Source organism: Canis lupus, chromosome 6 (genome assembly GCF_003254725.2).
Source record: "Canis lupus dingo isolate Sandy chromosome 6, ASM325472v2, whole genome shotgun sequence".
In the NCBI taxonomy this organism is placed as follows: domain Eukaryota; kingdom Metazoa; phylum Chordata; class Mammalia; order Carnivora; family Canidae; genus Canis; species Canis lupus.
Window position 1 is genome coordinate 70,700,997 of NC_064248.1, and position 25,745 is coordinate 70,726,741.

General features: G+C 41.3%; 1 protein-coding gene and 1 long non-coding RNA gene across 3 annotated transcripts in view; one reads left to right on the top strand and one right to left on the bottom strand.

Annotated features, from left to right (window-relative positions):
- Nucleotides 1-9,535, bottom strand: part of ACADM (acyl-CoA dehydrogenase medium chain) — a 30,575-nt gene extending 21,040 nt beyond the window's left edge. Inside the window, exons 1-6 of one of the 2 annotated variants that reach the window (XM_025417963.3) lie at nucleotides 9,272-9,535; nucleotides 5,310-5,397; nucleotides 2,361-2,458; nucleotides 2,175-2,244; nucleotides 1,317-1,417; nucleotides 327-407 (exon numbers count right to left, since the gene is read on the bottom strand). In XM_025417963.3, coding sequence (XP_025273748.3) covers nucleotides 327-407; nucleotides 1,317-1,417; nucleotides 2,175-2,244; nucleotides 2,361-2,458; nucleotides 5,310-5,397; nucleotides 9,272-9,520 — 687 coding nt within the window. In that variant the 5' untranslated portion in view covers nucleotides 9,521-9,535. Of the gene's footprint in view, nucleotides 1-326; nucleotides 408-1,316; nucleotides 1,418-2,174; nucleotides 2,245-2,360; nucleotides 2,459-5,309; nucleotides 5,398-8,586; nucleotides 8,731-9,271 lie in introns of those variants that run through there. The other variant, XM_035717864.2, reaches the window with a different exon arrangement.
- Nucleotides 9,536-10,630: 1,095 nt separating this feature from the next.
- Nucleotides 10,631-25,349, top strand: LOC118355019 (uncharacterized). The gene is made up of 2 exons (XR_004816611.2): nucleotides 10,631-10,780; nucleotides 25,104-25,349. It is a non-coding gene; the product is annotated as an uncharacterized LOC118355019 (long non-coding RNA).
- Nucleotides 25,350-25,745: the final 396 nt, after the last annotated feature.

Consider the following 25,745-nt stretch of genomic DNA (forward strand, 5'->3'; position numbering starts at 1 on the left):
CAAATAAAATAACTTTTCAGTCACATTAATTTCTTATTAGTTCAAAAGACTAGTAGTTCAAAGACTATTGTCATACATTCAATCTGAACTTCCTGACACAATCATGCAGTTCCTGAACTGCCTGCAGAGTGCTCCATTAAGCAGATATTTCTTTCCTGGAAATAAGCTAGGAGATTATTAAGACACTTACCTGGTAACCCAGAAACATCATCATACCTAAATATATTGCTAACTTTTGTCTTAATATGTCACAGCCCAGTGTACACATTTGTATTGGAAAGGAGAAAAAGCATCCTTCTTTCCAAGCAGCAGCCGCACATACTCACACACATCAATGGCTCCTCGGTCAGTCTCCCCAAATACTTCTTTTGTTGTTGATCATTTCCAGCAATAATTAGAGGCATTTGCTACCAAAAAGAAAAGCGACATTGAAAAAAGGCAAGATATTTTTATTAGGTATGTAAATTCAGAGATACTATAATTCAAACAAAACAAGAGAACTACTCCCCCCACTCCCAAAGACTAAGTCCAAAGAACTGGCCTTTACTCTTCCTTTAAGAGAGCTAAAACCATGAGGAAATAAATCTGTGAACCCAGTATTTTCAAAAATTAAGTTATATATAGGACTATTTGGTAATATAATACGTAAAAATCCACTGCAGTAATATGCACTAAAAATTAAATTTAGGATAAATGATGTGGTATATATGATCAAACCTCTTAAGAACTGCTCAATAAAGTCAGCATTGCCAGCAGTGGCAGCAAGCCATCCCGATCCTTCTTTCCTGAATGCTAGTTTTTGGCCTTGCCTATACCTAAGAAATGCCACTAAAGCAGCAGCCAAAGTATAGTGTCCCTACAAGGCTAGCTAGAACTCCAATTACTGGAGACAACAGGGCCAGAATGATCAACTCAGGCAATAAGAAGAGCTCTAGGCTTCAATGCAGAATCTCGTGTTTTTTTCTTTTTTTGTATCTATCTACTTACCCATTTACTTTTTAAGATTTTATTTATTTACTTGACACAGAGAGAGAGAGAGAGAGAGAGAGAGTGTTCACAAGCACAAGCAGGGGGAGTGGGAGAGGAAGAAGCAGGCTGCCCACTGAGCAGGGAGCCTGATGGACTCAATCCCAGGACTTTGGAATCATGACCTGAGCTGAGGGCAGACACTTAGCCAACTGTGACACCCAGGCCACCCCCTCTTTATTCCTTTTAAAGAAAATTGTGTTGCACCAACTTAACCTAATCTACTATCCCATTAACGGCTCAGTTAACTACTAATTTTCTAATAACTATTTATTTTCTAAAAAACTTACCCCCAAAGAATTTGCTTCAATAGCTGTCTGAACCCCAGTGCATCCATAAGCCAATTCTTCAGTAATTAAACAAGCATCAAAAGTTCCAAGTCCAAGACCTCCTATAGTATCAAAATATTTTAAGATCCATTATAATATGTAGTATATCTTGTCAGAAATAAAGGTGAACTATTTTAACTAATAAGAAACTAAAAAGTGTTCTGGTTAGCACAGTAACAAATTATACTTCTCTAATATAAGTTTTAAATATTTCAAAAATGTTTTTTTTTTAATTTTATTTATTTATTCATGAACGACAAAGAGAAAGAAAGGCAAAGACACATGCAGAGGGAGAACCAGGCTCCATACAGGGAGCCCGACATGGGACTCAATCCTGGAATTCCAGGATCACGCCCTGAGCCGAAGGCAGACGCTCAACCACTGAGCCATCCAGGCGTCCTTCAAAAACGTTTCTATTTGTAATCTGAACCTGTCTTCCTGTTTCAACTTGATATTGTAAAAATTTGATTCAACTTTGACTTTTTTCACCTGAAGAAGTGACAATGTCACAGAAAAAAAAGTCTTCATAAAATGCAAAATCAAAGGTAGAATCAAAATGTAACAAACTGACCAAAGAGAAATTAACAATGTCTAAGATGAAGTTAAGGTTGAAACCAGTTAAAATGAAAAATGCTCTAAGTGTTAATACAATGTTTCTAAAAGTAGGCAACTACTGAAGTCTGAACAGGAAAATAAAAGTAGAGGCCCTAAATCATAAGTGAAATATAAATGGCATCCAATATTTGAAAGAATGAATACAGTCTTACCATTTTCCCTGTTCATACTTATTCTAGGATTAAAAATGTCATGAAAGCTTACCACAACTCTCTGGAATATGTGTATTCATTAAACCAAGTTCCCATGCTCTTTTAATTAGGGGGACAGGGTACTAAAAGAAAAAGGTAAAAACAAAAAAACAAGTTATATTAAAATCTACATAGTTTGATTATATAATCTTATAAAAAATGTAAAAAACTTTTTCTCCTTTAATATGCATACACCTACCTCGCCAGTTTTATCATATTCTGCAGCAACGGGGATTATTTCTTCCCTGGCAAATTTACGAGCAGTAGCTTGAAACTCTTTTTGCTGTTCAGTGAACTCTAAGAGAAAGTCATTTAGAAAACATTAAAACAAGACAATGAGCTGAAGATGAAGAGTAAAGTCCCATGAACTCAATATGTGAAAATTTATAATGGAGTCTTTGACTCTTGATTAATCAGAAAGTCCACGAAGTGTACTTTCTGCAAAGTGCAAAGACCGCAACACACTTTTGGACTAGCAAGATTCCACTGTACAAATATAAGTAAACCCATGTCAATACAAGTACAAGAAGGAGGTAGGGAAGATTTCTAGCTTTTACAAGTGAGTAACAGATATAAACTTGTTTTTCTCTTCCAACTGATGAGAGTAAAAAAAATTTGTTTTTACTTCTTACTAGTTCCTATACAGATTTATCAAATGTTTACTAATACTGAAATGAAACTAATGTATAAGACATTCCCTGACCTCAAGAATCAGTCTAACTAGGGAGATGAGACATGCTTAATGACCATAAACCAATAAAACCTGCTCCAAAATATCATGTAAGAATACCAATACAATTACACTCTTCCTTTAAACTCAGATTTAAAGGGTATAAATTAATACTTTAAGGTTATATATTAGCACAAAGCAAATGGTAAAAGTGGTGGGAGGGTTTCTCAAAAGTTAACTATAACATAAAACTAATTCAATTACATAAAATATGAGGTTCTGTTGTTATAACACTAATGAAATGAATATGCTGGCTGGCCTGAGGACAGGAGCTGATCGCTTGGATTTTTTCAAATCCACACTACCTCAAGGTTTAAATGTGGTTGTGTACAACGTCCAAGGATATGTAAGATTTTAAAAGAGATAAAGGCTGGGCGGCCCAGGTGGCTCAGCAGTTTAGCGCCACCTTCAGCCCAGGGCCTGATCCCGGAGACGCGGGATCGAGTCCCACAACAGGCTCCCTGCATGGAGCCTGCCTTTCTCTCTCTTTCTCTCTCTCTCTCTAATAAATAAATAAAATCTTTAAAAAAAAAACAGAGAGAGAGAGAGAGACATAGGGTATTCTGGGCAAGAAAAATAAGAGCAAAAGCAAAGAGACAAGAATGAGCAAGCATACTGATGACTATAATAATTATTTGTATGGGGATGTAAGAAAATGTAAAAGACATGAGAATTTTGGTTTTGAATCAAACAGCCTAAAATCCAATCTCCCATTTTATTGATAAGGAAACAAGAGCCCAGAATGAGGAAATGATAGTCTTAAAATGAATTAACACTGTATACTTTTTTTTTTTAATTTTTTTATTTATTTATGATAGTCACACAGAGAGAGAGAGAGAGAGGCAGAGACACAGGCAGAGGGAGAAGCAGGCTCCATGCAGGGAGCCCGATGTGGGACTCAATCCAGGACTCCGGGGTCACGCCCAGAGCCAAAAGCAGATACTCAAGCACCGAGCCACCCAGGCGTCCCTAACATTATATACTTACATATATTTAAGAGTCTTAGTCATGGTTCACTACATCAGAATTTACTTCTAATATTGGGACCAGCAGATACCAAGGTTGTGGGTGAGTAAAGGACAGGGAAGGCAGGTACCTGGTTTGTACTATTTATTGAGAAACTATTTAAATCCAGCCACTGTATACTAAGGACTTTACATACGTCATTATTCTTCAAATAAATCCTATGTGGCAGATATTATCTTCATTTTAGAAAAAGAGCAATATACAACTGCTCAGAGATGTTACTTCTTCTAGTCCTTTTAAGCTTTACAACCTCCCTCCTCAACACTTGTATCTAGATCATCTTGTTACTCAGCAAACTAGCACAGATTTCTCCTGCTGGCTTTTATTTTTTTTATTTTTTATTTTTTTTAAAGATTTGATCTATTCATGAGAGAGACAGGCAGCAGGAGAAGCAGACTCCCTGTAGGGAGCCTGTTATAGGGCTCCATCCCAGGACCCCGGGATCAGGGACGATCAGGGACGGAGCCAAAGGCAGTTGCTCAACCACTGAGCCACAAGGTGTCCCTCTCCTGCTGGTTTCCTACTATTATGAATCTGTATGTGGGCAAACCGAAACTAAATAGCAATTGTACCTAACCTATATTAATAAGAGAAAATCCAATGCCCCAAACTGCTATCCTTATATGGCCTAAAATTTTTCATTTAATTCTCTTTAAAAAACTGTAAGGAAACTAACAATCTTAAAAAAATAAAATAAAAAACAAAAATGATAACCTGTTATTTGTATCTGGGTACGAGTTAATTATCTGAGCTCCCTTGTAACTATTTTCTGAGACCAAGAAACCAGAGAAAATGGATTTGTAACTAAAGGAAAGGTAATAATTTTGAAGCAAGAAGCATTTTAGGAGGCAAGGATGCTAAAAATAGGAATTATTATTATTATTATTTTTGCTCAGGATCTTCATTTTAGAGACCAAAGGGGAAGGGAGATCTTATTCCTTTTCCTTCCAATACCACATGACTCCCCAATCCCAAAACGTTAAACTATTCATTAGCATCAAAACTGCAGTTCAGATATATCAGGGCCCAAATAGGCTTTGGCTTATTAGCAGGTACCTAGCACTGTGTACCTAAGTGTTCAAAACATGTTTTTTACACTCAAATTTCTAACTTGAAGACTGTACCTAATAGTACATTTGTTATCTATTTAGGGCTACATACTTAGAAAAAAAGGCACAGGTATTTATGTTTGCTGCTAACACAGATCTCCACGTAGGATATTACACTGAAAAAAAAAAAAAGAGATCAAGAAAATTGTGTATGACTGAACAATCTGTGGATGGTAACTGGTTCTAATCATTGACAGACATTACTAAGACGATTTACAAATACATTCCAGACATATATATATATCAAATATGTTTAAAGTCAAAGACAGAACAAAACACATACCAAAATTAAACCCCAATCTTGGTTCATGCTTTAGGGCAGGTTTTGTATGTTGTAGTCTCCAGTCAAAACGAGAAAGGCTTTTCAGGACCTGTAAGGGACAATTTTACAAAAATAAATTTGACAAATTAAACATCAAATAAGAGAATACTGGCAATTACAAGTAAGTACAGCAACTTGTTTGGCTATACTCAACAGCACAGTTTTTTAAGCCATTACTTAAATGCCTTCAACCGTAATTTGATTTCTATATTAAATAAGCCAAGTACCAGATGTGTGAACACTTAATACAAAGAAAAAAACTTTTTAAAGCAATGAAAATAACAGTAGTATTTGTACTACTTGAGTGTCTACAAGACAAACAATAGTCAGGGATTGAGAAGCAAAAACAGGATGGTATAGTGCTGCATTCAAGAGTCCCCTAGTCTGTCAACTTTGATACCCTGTCCCTGTGAGCCTCACAGGTATGCCTCTGGGAATCTTCCCCGTGGAGGATTCCATTTTCTAAGATACTTCACTTTATTTAACAAGTTAGCCTAAAACTATGTTCTAGATCTCCAGCTGTTGTCTACAAGCATTCCTAGAATACTCTAAAACAGTAATCAGCACACACTAAGGCAGCCATCAGTTTTTGTTTGCTTTTTGCTTGTTTGTTTGCAGCTACCAGTTTAATAAATACAATTTTACTGGTACACCATATTGTCAATTGCTGCTTTTCCAGTTGCCAGAAACCAGATAGTCCACAAAGCTGAAATTATTTACTCTCCCTTTACAAAAATATTTGTGAACCCTCTTCTAAATAAATTACAGATGTGGGCAGCCCAGGTGGCTCAGCGGTTTAACACCGCCTTCAGCCTAGGGCGTGATCCTGGAGATCTGGAATTGAGCCCCATGTCAGGTTCCCTGTGTGGAGCCTGCTTCTCCCTCTGCCTGTGTCTCTGCCTCTCTCTCTGTGTCTCTCATGAATAAATAAATAAACTTCTGCTTTTGAGCGCATGCACACAAGGAGGGGGATGGGGAGAGGGAGAAGAGAGTCTCCACTGAGCAGGGAGCCTGATGTAGGGCTCAATCCCAGGACTGTGACCTGAGCTGAAAGGCAGACGCTTAGCTGACTGAGCCACCCAGGCGCCTGAACCACCTACACTTAAAGTGACGGTATGGATTGTCAAATATCTTTATTTTATTTATCTATTCATGAGAGACACAAGAGAGAGAGGCAGAGACATAGCCAAAGGGAGAAGCAGGCTCCATGCAGGGAGCCCGATGTGGGATTCAATCCCAGGACTCTGGGATCACGCCCTGAGCCAAAAGCAATGTTCAACCAATGAGCCACCCAGGCAACTCTGTCAAATATTTTAAATAACTCTTTCTAAATAACACTTTATACAATCTTGAAAAAAATAACTACTAATTTTGTAGTTTTGTAGTTTGTACTCTGTACTAACTACAGAGTACAAAAATTCATATCTTCTTTGCAATTTTCATTAAATTAGTTTGGAAATAAAACATGGTTTCTCTAGCCCTTATTGTTCAGTCATCATAGACCAAACATACTTGTTCAGGGTCACATTCTACACGCCAATTCACTTAATCTCCAAGTCAAGCCTAGGATTAAGGCACTATTTTTATCCTTACTTTGCATACGAAGAAACTGAGGCTCGGCAAGTTCAAGTGAAACTGGCCAAGGTCACTCTGCTGTTAGGTAGTGTAACCAGGATTCTAACTGTAACATTAAGTGTAGAGAATCTATACCATTAACCACCTTGCTTTACTGCTCTTTCAGTTTAGGTCTCCTAATTGGTTACTACATCCAATAAAAAAAAAAAAAAAAAAAAAAAAAATCCCACAAAAACCAGACCAAAAAAACCTTGTTCTTCTAGTGGTTTAGACACCACTGCACAACATCAGACCTCATAAAACAGGTAAAACAGTCTGCTGTGACTTTAAATAGGGAATTATTAGTGGACTTAAAATAATTTGTAAAAAGTTTACATATTACTCTTCAGGAAAATGTCACATAAAACAAAATACGGAAGTAGCTACAGCCAGGAAACAATCCCCATCAATCTGCTAATGATATATAATGCTAGCCATTTCGAGAGGTGGCCCAATGCACACAGAATATAGAATTAGTAGATTATTTAGACTTAGAATGGCTTGAGTCTAGACTCCCCCAAGTGTTTTTGAGACCTTGGGCCAATTACCAACTTGCCGTAGCTTCTCTTCAAATCTAGAAAGTGAAGCTCTTTTTTTTTTGCTGGATGATTTGTTGAGAGGATTTAAAACAAGAAAACGTCTTGGACGCATCATGCCAAATAAATGCTGACTTTTATCACTCTGGGCTCTCTACCCAGAACAACCAGATTCCAAATCTCCAAAAGACAAAGGATACGGGAGAGCTTGGCTCTGGTCTCACAGAGTCAAAGAAGGAAATCTGGACAAAGGGAAGTGAGTAAAGCGATAGAAGTTTATTAAGCAAAGGTGCAGAGAAGGCTCTCAGGAGTGAGAGGGGTCCGGACAGGGTCGCCACTGAGGACTTGCGGGGTTGGTCTTTTATTAAAAGCCAACAGGGGAGCCTCAATCCTTTAAACATCTCTATCATCACCATAGAGTAAGGACTAGTGATAATATCTTCAAAGGCTTACTTCCTTTTTAGGTAATTCTTTATTGGTCAGAAGCAGCTGTTGTAACAAGGCCTCACCTGTGGCACCTGGGATTGGATGGTCTGGTTTATTCACCTCTGGTCTGGCAAGCCGCTTTTGTCCCTAACTCAACAGCATCTTCCATCAAACCTCAAGTCTGCAACCACAGTACAACTATAATGAAACACTTTTGTGTATATCTTAGGAATATAAGAACCTGGACAGCTTGGGGGGCTCAGCCGTTTAGCACCTGCCTTTGCCCCAGGGCGTGACCCTGGAGACCTGGGATCGAGTCCCACGTGGGGTCCCTGCGTGGAGCCTGCTTCTCTCCCTGTCCCTCTCTCTCTGTGTCTCATGAATAAATAAATAATAATCTTTAAAATTAAAAAAAAAAAAGGAACCTAAGAACCTTAAATTTTATGGGAGTGTCAAAGAACAGATACAGGGGTGTAAGTTTTCTGGATCAGGGTTTTCTATATTTTCCCTTGGAGAGATTGAGAAATTGATCTTTTTCTGGTTGAGAAATTAGCCTCTTTTTTCTTTTTTGGTTGTCAGAGTTCATCATCATCTAAAAAAGAATTGTCTTTAAATTGGCGTTCAATTTGTAATCATCATTTTTTAAATCCCCGGTCCATTACCTCGCAGAGCCATCACGAATACTGGGCAACTAGAATTTTCATAGATCCTAAAATTCCTACTCTTTTTGGCCGAGAACATGAATCTCTTAATCACAGATGACGTCAGGATGGCCGTCTTAATGTACCAGTAATATCTAAGATAAAGGGTAACCAAGTGGCAGAGACGGCGTCGGATCCGGATCCGTGAGCCACGACCCCAGGATACCCGGACCGGCTTCCAGCAAATTCTGCGGCAGCTTCTTCCCTCTTCCAGGCCGCGGCGGGCGGGACGAGCAGAGACCTACGGGCTGGGGCAGCCCCGCCGCCGCCGCCGCCGCCGCTGCACGGTCGTCCCCGGAGGGCCCGGCCCCCGCGCTTTCGGGCGCCCCGACTGGCTCCCGGGCTGGCGGCAGACGCCCCGCGGGCTCCCCTCAAAGGCCAAGGCCGTGAGAGCAGGCCCCGCCGCCCGAGGCCAAGGCCGGGTCACGGTCGGGGGAAGGTCGCGGCGAGCCCGGGGCGGCCGGAGGGCGAGGCCAGGGCGGGGGGCGCGGGGGCCGCGGGGTCACGGGGGGCGCGGGACAGCGACGCACGGGCCCCGCCGCCGCCTCGGGCCCCCGCCCCGCCCGCCGCCACCCAGCGCAGCGCCGGCGTCGCCCCGCGCCGCCCCCCCCGCCCCGAGCGCCGCGGCCCCCGTGTCCGCGCTCACCCCGCAGCTGCGCCTGAGCACCGCGGCCATGGCCGCCCCGCGCCGCTCCTCCGCGCTCCTCCGCGCTCCGCCGCCGCGCTCGGCCTCCCCGCCGCCCGCCGGGGTCCTCCCGCGCGCAGGGCCCGGAGCCGCCTGGCCACGCCCCCGCACGGCCTGGCCACGCCCCCGCAGGCCTGGCCACGCCCCCGCACGGCCTGGCCACGCCCCCCGGCGTGGACGCGGGACGGAGGGAGGAAGGGAGGGGAGCATGTACCGCCGCCGCGGGAGGGCGCTTCAGCCGCGGCCGCGAGTCCCCGGCCGGGTGGGGAGGGGAGGGGAGGGGGGAGGGGGAGCGTGTTCCACGGCGGCGGGACCCCAGGCGGGTGCGGAGGGACAGGGAAGGGACGGGGAGGGACGGGAGGGGAGGGGAGGGGAGGGAGGAGGGGCGTGTTCCACGAAACCGGACGGCGCTCCCGCCGCGCGCGTTTGACCCCGGGTGGGTGGGGTGGGGTGGGGAGGGGAGGGAGGGAGGGAGGAAGGGAGGGAAGAAGAGGGGAGGGGAAGACTCGAGAGGAGAGGGGAGGAGGGGAGGCGGGGCGTGTTCGCGGAAACGGGAGGGCGCTCCCGCCGCGCGCCCCCGGGCGGGGAGGGCGGTCGAGCGCCCCGAGGCGGGTCCGCGTCCGGGGGAGGCTGCAGCCCGGGCGCGGGGCGGGGCGGGGCCGCCGGGAGTGCGGGCGCGGGGGCGGGGCAAGGGCGCAGGCCGGAGGCGGGCCGCCCGCCCCTTTCCCGGGAAGCGCGCCCGCGGGGCCGGGTGACGCCGACCTTCCGTGACCTTGCCCGGCGCTCCCGGGCCCCTCGGCCGCCGCCGTCCCGCGGAGCTGCCCCGCGCGCCCTCGGCCTGCCCTCGGCCTGCCCCGGGTCGGGCCGCTGCTGCGGGGCCTGCGGCGCGGGGTCGCGGCTTCCCGCCCAGGCAGCCGCCCGCCTCCCGTAGTGCGCGGGACTTGCCTTTTTAATCGCCACCGTCCCGGGTTGGGGTGGATCCCTCCCCGCTACATCTTGTTAACTTGCTAAACAATGTTTTTTTTTTTTTTTTTTTTCCCTGCAAATGCCCTGCAGGCCAACCGCAATCCCATTTTTTTAATCCGGTGCGTTGCTCCGCCAGGCCTGCGGGTTGCACCGCTTTTGCGGAGGCCAGGCACGAGGAAGAAGCGGAAGAAGCGTAGTTTAGGGCCAAATTCCAAGTTACAAGCACCGGGGAAACTCGGAAAAGGGAGAACTCGGTTTGTCCAGGAATCCCCCAAGAAAGCCTTCAAAGACCTGGGCAAAGCAGAGGACTGTTAAAGAAGGGTAGGATGGGGGGGTGGGGGGGAGATGGGTATAATAGGACTAATGCACCTCTGAGTTCTATTATTCTGAACATTTTTCGAGACGATGAAGATGCACAAGAAGATACAAAATCACCCTTGTGCTCATCACGTGGATTTAAACTGTTCCTGTCCACGCGCATGTGGAATTTAGGAAGCAAAACAGGTGAACACGGGGAAAAATATTTGTTACTTTTGTCATGATTGTTTTATTTATGTGAGTGTTTGGTGTCATTTTGTTTTTGTCAGAATCCTAAATTGAAACATTAGGATACTTCACTTATAAACAGACTTTAGGGCAGCCGCGGTGGTTCAGCGGATTAGGGCCTCCTTCGGCCCAGGGCGTGACCCTGGAGACCTGGGATCGAATCCCACCTGGGGCTTCCTGCATGGAGCCTGCTTCTCCCTCTGCCTGTGTCTCTGTCTCTCTCTCTCTCTCTCTGAATAAATCAATAGATCTTAAAAAAAAAAAAAGTAATCTTTACACTCCCCTACAATAAAGGATTTTTTTCTTTAAGAAACAAAGCCAATTATCCTGAAGAATACCTATTTCTGAGTTGTCTGATTGTATTCATTTTTGCTCCTAAACCTTGTATCTTCTATAAACAGCAAGTTCCTGGAGGCTTCGGTAGCTTGCATCAAACATTTCACAAGGAAAATTTTTTTTTTTTTTTTTTTTTTTTTTTTTTTATGATAGAGAGAGGCAGAGACATAGGCAGAGGGAGAAGCAGGCTCCATGCAGGCAGCCCAACGTGGGATTCGATCCCGGGTCTCCAGGATCGCACCCTGGGCCAAAGGCAGGCGCTAAACCGCTGCGCCACCCAGGGATCCCCACAAGGATGTTTTTTAGGTCCACTGTGTGATGTCAGGTTTATCTCACTGTTAGTAACAATAAGTTTGATCATTTGATTTTTTAGAAAAGATTTCTTTATTCATGAGACACACAGAGAGAGAAGCAGGCTCCCTACAGGGAGCCTGGTGTGGGACTCAATCCTGGAACTTGATCCTGGGAATCCATCCTGGGGCTCAATCCTGGGACTTCCAGGATCATGCCCTGAGCCAAAGGCAGAGCTTAACCACAGAGCCACCCAGGCACCCCTGGTCATTTGATTAACACGCTGACAGCTCTGTTGTAAAGGCATGTTGTTCTCTTTGCAATTAAGTAATCTACGTATTTCTATTCAATATCATGCCAAATAGTATTTCTAAATATTGCTCACATGGTGGACATGGAATCAGCTCTCAAGAAACACTTTTTATATTGGACACTGTTCACAAAACTTTGACTATATTTTTAGGTGAAATGATTCAAATAGCCTGCCAATGTTACTTCATCCCTTGCCATCGCTTCCTAACTAATGGGAATATGACTTTAACCTGGTGGTTAGGTGGTTCTTAACCTGGGACCCTTGAATGAGCTTTAGGTAAAAGAATCCTTTGGAGGTAAGTGGAAAATTTGATATGTATGCATACATTTCTGAGGAGAAAATGCTCACAGAGGAGAGTAAGAGTATATGAGATGCTGATAGTGTAGTCGATGTGATGGAGAGAGTTGTTGGAGGTTTTCTTCACATTGTTTTTGTTGCCCAATGAAATCAGAAAAAAGGTTATCAGAGAGTGAGGAAATGTTGGAAATTTGAAAAGTGGAAAGAATGAAAAATTATAATAGTACGGACACTCTTTCGTCAGACTTTCCGGATCCAAGGTCAAGAGTCAGACACTCAACTGAAGTGAGCCATCCAGGCACCCTAGAAAAGGAATTTATAATAATAATACCTCTGCCAGGCCTTTGGGAGTCCTTTAAGGCTTTATCAACCTTCACATTGAAAAACCAGTTCCCTTCCCATGACCCTTGTTTTCAGAGCAAAGATCACACTTAAAAATTGCTGATCCCACTTTAAACACTAGATGTAGCTATTTGGCTTAGATCCCAGGAACTAATATTTTATGGTGAGTTTTTTCTCCTAAAGACCTCTTCTACACGTGAAAGATTAATCTGTATATTCCTGGGTTTTGTTTTTGTTTTTTTAACCTGCCGGCTCAGAAATTTAAAATGATCAATTTTTGCCAAATAAGAATAGGATGTAAATTCAGATTCTCATTTGGACCACAATAGGTAAAGGAGCTAAGATTCACCAAAAGGTAAAACCAGTCTTTACTTCCTAGTGTATATTCCTCAAGCCAGAAAATAAAAACATGTAAAGGGACAGGGTAGGATTTCTTGGGTCCTCGGAACTGATAGAAGGATGAAGAGAATGCTTGTAAGACCAGATTAGGTGCACAGTGCTTAGTAAATGTTACCTTCCCAGGGAAATCAAGGAGTGGAGCACAGTCCAGAGCTAGAGGGAGAGGACTATCATTGACAGATTTCTTTTCTTTTCTTTCTTTTCTTGTCTTTTTCTTTTCTTTTCTTTTCTTTTCTTTTCTTTCTTTTTTTAGGATTTCATTTATTTATTTGACAGAGAGGCAGAGAGCTGCGGGAATGACAGGCAGAAGGAGGGGAGAAGCTGCCTCGAGGAGCAGGGAGCCTGATGTAGGGCTCATCCCAGGACCTTGGGATTATGACCTGAGCCACCCAGGTGTCCCTATCCTTGGCAGATTTAAAAAAGAAGCTGAATATACCTCAGCCTGAGCAGCAGTCCTAATGGAATTCTTACTTAGGCCAGAAGTCAGGGCAGCATGGTCACAAAAGGTGATCACATGTAAGGTGACTATCAGCAAGGGCCACTTGTACATACCTGGTTTGTGAGCTAATTTCAGCAGGAAATTAGTCTACTAGAGATGTCAAGTACTGGCTTCTGTCCTAATACCATCCCTTTTTTTGGAAGTCTGCCCTGCCCGCAGTTTGTGTTTGCAAAACAGTTGTGTTCTGCTTTGAATGTGTGGACCTTCCTGCCTCTTGACCACAGTCGTTTGGACCAAAAGATGGGCAGTCTGACGTTAAAGGAAGTCAGTTCATGAGCTGATCAGTTTATCAATGGCCTGGTACAAAAAGATGAATTTAGCTAGTCGGGTTGCCTGTCTGGGGAATTTGAATCAAACAGAGAAAGAGGTATTTGTTGGTAGTGGGCCAATGGGCAATCCAATTAGCTCATTACGTTCATGTGCAAGTTAAAAGTTCTAGAAGAACACAAACCCTGAGCGTTGGAAACCAATGGGTAGAGGAAAATGGAATTCCCATGAAAGGGAGGCAAATAAAAATATCACGTCTTCAGGGCACCTTAGTGGCACAAAGTGTCCAACTCTTGGTTTTGGTTCAGGTCTGATCTCAGGGTCATGAGACAGAGCCCAAGTTGAGCCCTGTGTTGGACTCAGCTCAGAGTCCATTTGAGTTTCTCCCTTTCCCTCTGCCCTTATCTTCGTGTGAGTGCACAGACATTCCCTCTCAAAAAAATAAATCTTAAATAAAAAGATCAGATAGCCAACCTCAGACCTTCAGATAGACATTATTAGACTAGTTCTTTCCAGCACCTGCCTTCCAGTGCAGTTGTCATTAGGTCCTATGGTACTTAGGTGCCTTGTCCAGGTTCCATAAAATCCAGTGTATTTGTATAGGAAAATTCCTTAAAATCGGCTAAGCAGGTCTTATACTTCCTTATAACCAGAAAAACCAGAAACCATTTCTCTTTTTCCAGAGAGCTATGCTAATCAAGCTAAATTGTACTTATCTATATTCTTGTTATATAAACTCCTTTGTTGCTATATTTTGGGGCTCTTATTTAGCAGCTTTATTAAGGTATAATTGATGTACAATTAATTCACATTTAAATTGTACAAGTTGATGAGTTGATGACATATTTATACATCTATGAAACCATCACCACAGTCAAGATAGCAAACATTTTCATCACTCCAAAGTTTCCTTATGCCCCTTTGTAATCCATCTTCCTCTTTATTCCTGTTCCCAGGCAACCACTGATCTATTTTCTGATACTGTATATCAGTTTATATTATTTTACAGAATTTCATATAAATGGAATCATATATTATGTACTCTTTTCTGGCCAGCTTTCATTTACCACAGATTTGAGAGTCTTTTTTTTTAAAGGGTTTACTTTTTTAAAAAAAATATTTTTTTATTTACTCATAAGAGACAGAGAGAGAGAGGCAGAGACACAGGCAGAGGAAGAAGCAGGCTCCTTGAGGGGAGCCTGATGTGGGACTTGATCCCAGGACCCCCGGATCACACCCTGAGCCACCCAGGCATCCCCACAACCTTGGGATTCATTCATATTTAGAGTATCACTAGTTTGGTTTTGGTTTTGTTTTTTGCTGAGTAGTATTTCTTTGGATATAGCACAGTTTATTGATAGACATTTAGGTTGTTTCCAATCTGGTACTGTTATAAATCAAACCACTGTAAATATGTGTCTGCAGAACCAGACACTAATGTAATAGAAAATAAGTGGTTGAATCAACAAAATCAAAAGCTGACTCTTGAAAAAAATAGTAAAATAGATGTGCCTTTAGCAAGACTGATAAATGTTTAAACTATTTTAGAAATTATAGGTGATAATTATGGATTTAGGAAGATTAAAAAATTATTTTTAGTAGAGATTTTAAAATATCACAAGAAAATGCTTATAATGAGTTTTATGCCTCCTTTCTGGGCTCCCGCTTGCCATGGTGGCAACCTTGATATGCAGAATGATGGCCGTGAGCTTATGTACTTGTACCTCCCCCAGCAACCGTATCATCAGCTCAGAGGACCACCCATCCAGCCAGATAAGCATGGCTGAAGTTGACAAGGTGACAGGCAAGTTCAATGGCCAGTTTCAAGCCTCCACTATCTAGGAGGGGCCATTCCCAGGATGGGTGAGTCATATGTCTCCATTCTCTGACTGGTTGGGGCCAAGGCATTGTTTCAAAGAACTTTTGACTGGAGAGGATCACGGATGTGAGATAGTTGTCACAAATCAATAATAACCCCACCCCCAAAGAGTTTTATGCCAATGCATTTAGAAACAGACAAAACATACCTTTCTAGAACTATGCAGATATCAAGAAGAAAAAAATTATACCAAGAGGAAAGAAATAAAAACCTGGAATAGAACATTATCCACCCTCTGAACTATCCTACCTCCAGATGGTTTGTAATAATTCTTTGCTATGTAAATATTTTGAATCTGTAATTCAACATATGGTTCCCATAAGTTTAGCTTTTCTAAATATGATATATTTTTCAAAAATTTTTTTTTATTAGAGACACCTGGGTGGCTCAGGGGTTGAGCATCTGCCTTCAGCCCAGGTGTGATCCTGGAGACCCGGGATCGAGTCCTGCATCAGGCTCCCTGCAGGGAGCCTGCTTCTCCCTCCACCTGTGTCTCTGCCTCTCTCTGTGTGTCTCTCATGAATAAATAAATAAATAAAATCTTAAAAAGTATTTTTTTTATTAAAATAGTTCTTAGAGTCTCAGAATTTACTTTTATCTAATATTTTACCTAATCTAAGGAGCAAGGATCCAAAGTGATAGCAGCAGCCTTCTGGAGAACGAATTAGGGCAAGGCCAGCTGGATTTGGGTGGACTATTGCCTTTAGTTTGGAATATGCGGCTTATAGAGTCCACAGCTGAGCCGGGTTGTTATGGAAGGTTGATATTTGTCAAAGAGATTACCTGTCAAGGGGATTATTAGTGAGTGAATTATATGTCGCTGACAGGACAATTATAAAAGGATAGCCAGAGTCTTCAACTGAGAATCAGTTTTAACTTCCCAGAGAGCTGTGTATATTTGGTTATAGAGATGAAGAGTCATTGACTGTAACCAGGGAGGTCTCATGGATTCAGAAACTCTAAGAGTAAGGTTATAAGTGCCTGAGCCACTGGTATGTCAAAATCATAGTGCAAACAAACCTTATCAAGATCAAAGGACTAACAAAGGCAAGTTTAGGTGAAGGCAAAGTACTAAGAACAAGGAAGATAGTGGAACCGGCACGATGGCCAGTTGTTTTGACAAAGTCTAAATCGACTTATTTTCAAAATAAGAAAGATTCATCTGATTATAAGTACTTACTAATTATTTAAAAATCTCACAAAGGTAAGTATAAGGAAGAAAATAAGCAATGGTTAAAGTTAATATTTTGGTGTGTGGCTTTTAGGTTTTTCTCTGTGCATAGAACACATATATACTCCTAATCTTTTCTTTTACAAAGTTGGATTTTATTACGTATATAATTTTGTACCTACATTTTAGAAATGCAATGGGAGAGGCAAGATGGTGGAAGAGTAGGGGTCTTTGTTTCACCTGGTCGCCTTAATTTAGCTAGAAAACTATCAAATCATCCTGAACACCTAGAAATTCAACCTAAGGTGTAAGGAAAGCACAGCTGGAATGCTGCAAATAGAAAAGTGACCACTTTTTGCAAGGTAGAAGTGCAGAGAAGAGAAACGGAGGGGGTATATCAGAAATTAAATGAGTGGGGGAGGGAGCCTTGGTAATACAGTCCTGGGGATCAAAATGAGGACTTTTTAGAAATCAGCTGCTGTGAACAACTTCCCTGCCTGAAAGGTGCTCAGGGGTGAAGCAGGTCAGAGTCACAGGTGGGGCAGTGGGTGGGGAGGGGTCAGTATTCCCAGAGGCACAGGAAGGACAGAGGTGCCTCAGCTGGCACAGTTCCCAAGCTTGGGGCGAGGAAACAGGTTTAGATCAGTGAGCTCAGGAAAACATTCAGCTTGTTCTTTTTTTTTTTTTTAAGATTTATTTATTCATGAGAGACAGAGACGCAGGCAGAGGGAGAAGCAAGCTCCCCACACGGAGCCCGATGTGGGACTCAATCCAGGATCCTGGACCGCCACCAACTCACCCCCGCCCCCCACCCTGCCCCGAGCCAGAGGCAGACGTTGAGCCACCCAGGCGTGCCAGGTTCAGCTTGTTGCCATAAAGCTTGAAACTTGGCCAGATTGGGTAACTGCTCTCCGTGTTGGGTCCCTGCAAAGGACTGGATTGCAGCAACCCTCTGCCTTCCTCTGGGAGAGGCAGAGGGGGTGCTCATTAGGCCCGGTGAACACTCTCCAAGCCAGGGGCCTATAATGGACAGAAGTGGGGCGACCCTCTGCTTCCTCCAAGAAGGGCAGAGAGGGGGTGCACCTGAGCAGGCAAAGGCTCTCCCTGCTGGAGGCCTACAAATGGCACAAATCAGTGTCTCTGCCTGCGCCTGGGGGGGGGGGGGGCGGGGGATCTGAGTGGCCTGGCCCCATAGGAGTCTGTGAGCTTGGGTGCTCACCAAGATCTCTCGGCTCCAGACCTGCAGATCCAGACACGGTCATGTTTTTTTTTCCTTTCACCCTCAAAAGAAGTGCTGAAAGATTTCAGGGAACAAAAACCTCATGCAACAAACAGCTTATACTGAGCCTTGCCCCCTGGCCAGAGGTGGTGCAACTCCACCCAGGCACAGACCCATAAGAATTAGCACAGCAGGCCCCTCCCCAAGAGGACCAGCTGGACGAACAGGAGAACAGCAAAGTTTAATGACCAAACAGGACTGGAAAACCAGGACTAGAGGAAAATAGTATATAGAAGTTGAGGGTTTTTTCTTATGATTCATTTATTTTTCAACTTAAAAATTTTTAAATTTTTCCTGTCTCAGCTAGTTTATTTTATCAACTTTTTGTCTTTAAGCCTTTTCTTTTTTAACTTTCATATTTTACAATTACATGTTATAGATATATTCTTCATTTTTGGCTTCCTTTCACTGTATTCGATTTTATTTTTGCATATATATGTATATATTTTGCATATATATGTATATATGCAAAAATATTACATATATTTAATATTTGCTTTCTTTATAGTTTTGGAATTTAGCATCTTCTAACACACAGATCAAAATACACTCAGGACCAAGTGGATAACCCTGTTTTGCACACTCTGTGAGATTATATTCTCTCTCTCCTCCCCCTTCCCCAACTTTTTTTGTTTCTCTTTTTTAAAATTTCTTTTTATTTTTCTTTGTCTTTTTTCTTTTATTTATTAGTTCCTGATCTCTTTGGAATAGTCTAGTGTATATTTTGCTTGGGTCGTGGTTAATATTTTTGACTGCTTGTTCGTACAACCATTCTGCACTGGCCAAAATGACTAGAAAGAGGAATTGACAACAAAAGAATGAACTGAGGTTAATACTCTCTGCTACAAATCTAATAGATATGGATTTAAGTAAAATGTCAGAGATGGAGTTAGGATTACAATTATAAAGTTACTAGTTGGGATTGAAAAAAGAATAAAAGACTCTAGAGATTCTCCTGGTGCAGAAATGAGATCTAATCAGGCCGAAGCTAAAAATATTCTGAGATACAGTCTAAACTGGATACTCTAACAGCTAGTGTAAATGAGGCAGAAGAGATAATAAGTGACATAGGAAGGGTGCCTGGGTGGGTCAGTGGTTGAGCATCTGCCTTCAGCTCAGGGCGTGATCCTGGCATCCTGGGATCGAGTCTCACATCAGGTTCCCCACAGGGAGCCTGCTTCTCCATGTACCTATGTCTCTGCCTCTCTCTCTGTGTCTCTCATGAATAAATACGTAAAATCTTAAAAAAAAAAAAGTGACATAGGAGACAAGTTGATGGAAAGGAAAGAAGCTAAGTAAAAGAGAGAAAAACAACTAAAACCCCCTAAGGAGAAGCTCTGAGAAATAAGTGATAGTTTGAGAAAAAAGAAAAATAACATCCAAATTATTGGAATTCCTGAGGGTGTAGAGAGAGACAGGACCAGAAGATAATTTGAACAAGTCATAGCCAAGAACTTCACTAATCTGGGGAAGGAAACAGGCATTCATATCCAAGAAGTAGAGAGGACCCCTCCCAAAATCAATAAAAGTAGATCAACACCCTGACATATAATAGTGAAGCTTGCACATTTCAGAGATAAAGAAGGAGAAAATCCTGAAAGCAGCTCAAGACAAGAGATTCCTAACATACAGAGAAACAAATAATCAGATTAACAGCAGACCTATTCACAGAGACCTGGCAGGCCAGAAAGGGCTTGGATGATATATACAGGGAACTAAATGGGAAAAACATGCAGCCAAGAATACTTTATCCAGCAAGGCTGTTGTTCAGAATAAGAGAGAGAAAAAGCTTCCAGGATAGGCAGAAACAAAAAATATGTGACCACCAAGCCAGCCCTACAGAAAATATTAAGGGGCACCCTGTAAGTGGAGAGGGAACCCAGAAAAACAGGCAATCTGCAGAAACAGGGACTGCACAAGTAATACCATGGCATTAAATTAATATCTTTCAACAGTTATTCTGAACATGAGTGGGCTAAATGCTCTAGTCAAGAGACATAGGGTATCAGATTGGATAAAAAAGCAAGACCCATCCATAAGCAATCTACAAAAGACTCATTTTAGATCTAAAGACTCCTTCAGACTGAAAATGAGGGGGTGGAGAACAATTTACCATGCAAATGGTCCTCAAAAGAAAGCAGGGGTAGCAATCCTCATATCAGATAAATTAGATTTTAAACCAAAGACTGTAGTAAGAGATGAAGAGGGACACTATATCATACTTAAAGGGTCTATCCAACAAGAAGACCTAACAATTATGAATATTTATGCCCCTAATGTGGGAGCAGCCAATTATATCAACCAATTAATAACCAAAGTAAAGAAACACATAGATAATAATACCTTAATAGTAGGAGATTTCAACACTCCACTCTCAGCAAAGGACAGATCATCTAAGCAAAAGTTCAACAAAGAAACAATGTTCTTGAATGACACACTGGACTAGATGGACTTCACAGATACATACAGAACATTCCATCGTAATGCAGTGACATACACGTTCTTCTCAAGTACACATGGAGCTTTCTCCAGAATAAACCACACACTGGGTCGCAAATCAGAGCTCAACCGATACCAAAAGATTGGTATTCCCTGCACATTTTTGGGCCACAATGTTTGCTTTGAAATTTGAACTCAAGAGGAAATTTGGAAGGAACTCAAATGTTTGGAGGTTAAAGAGCCTCCCACTAAGGAATGAATGGGGTCTACCAGGAAATTAGAGAAGAATTAAAAAGATTTTTGCAAACTAATGAAAATAAAGGCACAACTGTTCAAAACCTTTGGGATACAGCAAAGGTGGTCTGGAGATGGAAGTTCATTTCAATACAAGCCTGTCTCAAAAAATTTAGAAAAATCTCAAATCCACAAGCTAACGTTACACCTAAAAGAGATTGAGAAAGAACAGCAAATAAAGCCTAAACCGAGCAGGAGAAGAGAAATAATAAAGATTAGAACAGAACTCAATGAAATAGAGGAGAAGAATAGTAGAACAGATTAACAAAACTAGGAGCTGATTTTTTTGAAAGAATTAATGAGATAGATAAACCCCTAGCCAGACTTATTAAAAAGAAAAAAGACTCGGACACCTGGGTGGCTCAGCAGTTAAGCATCTGTCTTTGGCTCAGGGCATGATCCTGGAATCCTGAGGTTGAGTCCCACATGGGGCTCTGTGCATGGAGCCTGCTTCTCCTTCTGCCTATGTCTCTGCCCCCTCCCTCTCTCTCTGTGTTTCTCATGAATAAATAAATAAAATAAGAAAAAGAAAAAAAGACTCCATAAAATCATGAATGAAAAAGGAGAGATCATGACAAACACCAAGGAAATACAAATGGTTTTAAGAACGTATTATGAGCAATATATACCAACAAATTAGGCAATCTGGAGGAAATGGATGCATTCCTGGAAACTTATAAACTACCAAAACTGAAGCATGATGAAATAAGAAACCTGAACAGACAAATAACCAGCAAGGAAATTGAAGCAGTCATCAAAAACCTCCCAGGAAACGAATCCAGGGCCAGAATTCCCAGGAGAATTCTACCAAACATTTAAAAAAGAAATAATACCTATTCTACTGAAGCTGTTTCAAAAGAGAAATGGAAGGGAAACTTCCAAACTCCATTCTATGAGGCCAGCATTACCTTGATCCCCAAAAAGACAAAGACCCCTTCAAAAATAATTACAAACCAATATCCCTGACAAAAATGGATGTCAAAATACTCACCGATAGGATCCAACACTAGATTAAAGGATTATTCACTACCACTAAGTGTAATTTATTCCTGGGCTGTAAGAGTGGTTCAACATTTGCAAATCAATCAGTGTGATAGATCACATAAGAAAAGAAGAAAAGAAAAGAAAAGAAAAGAAAAGAAAAGAAAAGAAAAGAAAGAAAAGAAAAGAGAAAAGAAAAGAAAAGAACCATATGATCCTCTCAACTGATGCAGAAAAGGCATTTGACAAAATATAGCACCCTTTCTTGGTTAAAACTCTCAAAGTGTAGGGATAGAGGGAACATACCTCAATATCATAAAAGCCATCTATGAAAAGTTCACAGTGAATATCATTCTCAACGGGGGAAAAACTGAGAGCTTTTCCCTCAAGATCAAGAACACAACAGGGATGCCCACTCTCAGCACTGTTGTTCATCATAGTGCTAGAAGTCATAGCCTCAGCAATTAGATAACAAAAAGAAATAAAAGGCTTTCAAATTGGCAAAGAAGTCAAACTCACTCTTTGCAGATGACATGACACTGTATATGGAGAACCTAAAAGATTCCACCCCCAAATTTTTAGAAGTCCTACAGCAATTCAGCATCGTGGTAAGATACAAAATCAATGCACAGAAATCAGTGGCATTTCTATACACTGATAATTAAACTGAAGAAAGAGAAAATAAAGAATGAATCCCATTTAACTTGCACCAAAAACCATAAGATACCTAGGAATAAACCTAATGAAAGAGGTAAAGGATCTATACTCTAAAAACTACAGAACACTGATGAGTGAAATTGAGAAAGACACAAAGAGATGGAAAAACATTCCATGCTCATGGATTGGAAGAATAAATATTGTGAAAACATCTGTGCTACCCAGAACAATCTACACATTCAATGCAATCGCTATCAAAATACCATGGACTTTTTCACAGAGTTGGAGCAAACAATCCTCTAAGATTTGTATGAAAACAGAAAAGACCCTGAATAGCCAGAGGAATGTTGAAAAAGAAAACCAAAGCTGGGGGCATCAAAATGCCTGACTTCAAGCTATATTACAAAGCTATGATCATCAAGACAGCATGGTACTGGCACAAAAACAGCACATAGATCAGTGGAACAGAACAGAGAACCCAGAAATGGACCCTCAACTTTATGGTCAACTAATCTTTGACAAAGCAGAAAAGACTATCCACTGGAAACAGGACAGTCTCTTCCATAAATGGTGCTGGGAAAATTGGACAGCCACATGCAGAAGAATGAAACTGGACCAATCTTTTACACCAGACACAAAGATAAACTCAAAATGATTGAAAGATCTAAGTGTGAGACAAGAATCCATCAAAATTCTAGAGGAGAACATAGGCAACAACCTTTTTGACCTCAGCCTCAGCAACTCTTGCAAGACATGTCTCTAAAGGCAAGAGAAACAAAAGCAAAGATGAACTATAGGGACTTCATCAAGATAAAAAGCTTCTGCACAGAGAAGGAAACAACCAACAAAACTAAAAGACAACCTACAGAATGGGAGAAGATACTTGCAAATGATGTATCAGATAAAGGGCTAGTGTCCAAAATCTATAAAGGACATATAAAACTCAATACCCCAAACTCAAAAAATCCAGTCATGAAATGGGCAGAAGTCATGAACAGAAGACCTACATATGGCAAACAGGCACATAAAAAAATGCTCCGTATCACTTGTCACCTGGGAAATACAAATAAAAACCACAATGAGATACTACTTTACACTGTTGAGAATAGCTAAAATTAACAAGATAGGAAACAACAAATATTGGCAGGGATGTGGAGAAAAGGGAACCCTTTTATACCTTTGGTGGGAACGCAGACTGGCGTAGCCACTCTGGAAAACAGTATGGAGGTTCCTCAAGAAGTTAAAAATAGAGCCACCCTATGACGCAGCAATTGCTCCACTGGGTATTTACCTCAAAGATACCGATGTAGTGTAATGACGGGACACCTGCACCCCAAGGTCCATAGCAGCAATGTCCAATAGCCAAACTGTGGGAGGAGCCACGATGTCCTTTGACAGATGATGGATAAAGATGTGCTATATGTATACAGTGGAATATTAGCATCAGAGAGGTTGAATACCTACCATTTACATCAACGTGGATAGAACTCAAAGATATTATGCTAAGTGAAATAAGTCAGTTGGAGAAAGGCAATTATCATATGGTTTCACTAGTGTGGAATATGAGAAATAGAGCAAGGGACCATAGGAGAAGGAGGGGAAACTGAACGGGGAAAAATCAGAGAGAAAAACAAACCATGAAAGATTTAACTCTGGGAAACAAACTGAGGGTCGCAGAAGGAGAGGTGGCTGGAGGATGGGGTGGCTGGGTGATGGGCATTAAGGAGGGCACGTGATGTGATGAGCACTGGGTATTATATGTTAGCAAATTTAATGAAAAAAATTTTAATACAAAAAATGTAATAGATCATGAATATTTTTATATGAATATATAATTGTTATCATTTATAGTGTTTCCATCACTTATATGCTACATATAACTTTTTTAAAAAGTAATTTATTTATTTGAGAGAAAGAGTGAGTAAAAGAGAGCAAGCAAGCAAGAGTCCTAGCAGGAGGAATGAGCAGAGGGAGAGGGAGAAGCTGACTCCTCACTGAGCAGGAAGCTTGATATGGGGCCTGATCCCAGGACCCTGGGATCATGATTTGAGCTGAAGGCAGATATTTAGCTGACTCTGCCACTCAAGCGCCCCTGTTAAATATAACTTAATTTTCTAATTCCATATTGTTGTACATGTAGATTAATGTTTTCACTCATATAAGCACTGGCATAATAGCAATTTTAAACTGGCATCACTGTGTACTTGTCCAATTACTTCCTTAGTGTGTATTCCTGAGAGTCATGTACTTCCTCAGTAAAGAGAATAATAAACATTTTAAAGAATTTTGATATAATTTCTTTTTTTTTAAAGATTTTATTTATTTATTCATGAGAGGCACAGAGAGAGAGAGAGGCAGAGACACAGGCAGAGGGAGAACAGGCTCCCTGTGGGGAGCCCGATGGGGGACTTGATCCCAGGCCCCTGGGATCACACCCTGAGCCAAAGGCAGATGCTCAACTGCTGAGCCACCCAGGCATCCCTAATTTCTTATATATATAATGTTTGGTCAGTTTACATTCCCACTAGCCTTGTCAAAACCAAAAATAATATTATTGAGAGTAATAATAGCAAACATCTATTAAATAATTACCAAGTGCCAACCACATGTCAAATAATTTGTTACTAACTTTAATCAATAGCAATTTCTTCCCAGCCTTGCTTATTTTTAGTCTTTGACAAATTAATAGATGAAAATTTGTAGCTAATTCTAGTTTGCACGTTTTGATTAATGATTATATTGGATATCTATATGTATTAATTAATCTGTTTAACCTTTTGATATTTTTCCATTGGAGTAATATCTTTCTTTTGATATTTCTGTTCTTTTTTTCCCAGGCATATATTTGGAAACCCTTTACGTGGCCTACTCTTCAGTTTTCAGAAAAGTGGCAAGACAATAGGACTTTCATGATAAAATCATAGAAGATTATCAAGTTAAAACAGAAGGGACCTTTTATTAGTTTGTCATTAGCTATGTTTATTTTTTAATTTTTTTATTAGTTATGTTTAAAAAAGTTCCATTATTATACACATTATTTTCTGTATGTACATATTAAAAATGTGATCAGTTTTCTGTTACCATATTATGTGAAAAAAACTGGTCAGATTCTCACCAGAATTTGAAAGTATGTCTGGAATAGTCAGGCTAAACTTATAGAATTGGTAGCAAACATAAAATTTATTTAAGGTATCCTGGGGAGCACCATAAAGATATAAGCTGAGTCATCCTCCAGAAAAGCTGTAGCTGAGATATAATAAGAAGCTTATGTAATTGCCAATTGAGAAACATTCCACATGTACTAGATGCTGTGGACAGCAACTAGAAGTTCAAAAGAAAAGGAAAACAAGGTATTTTATCAATCCAGTAGAAGAGAAAAAGAAAAAGAGAAAAGGTTGGTAAATGGGACATGAGAGTAATATGACAGAAATGAGATAAATCTTTCACTAATCACAAAATCACCTTCTAGATATTTTCAG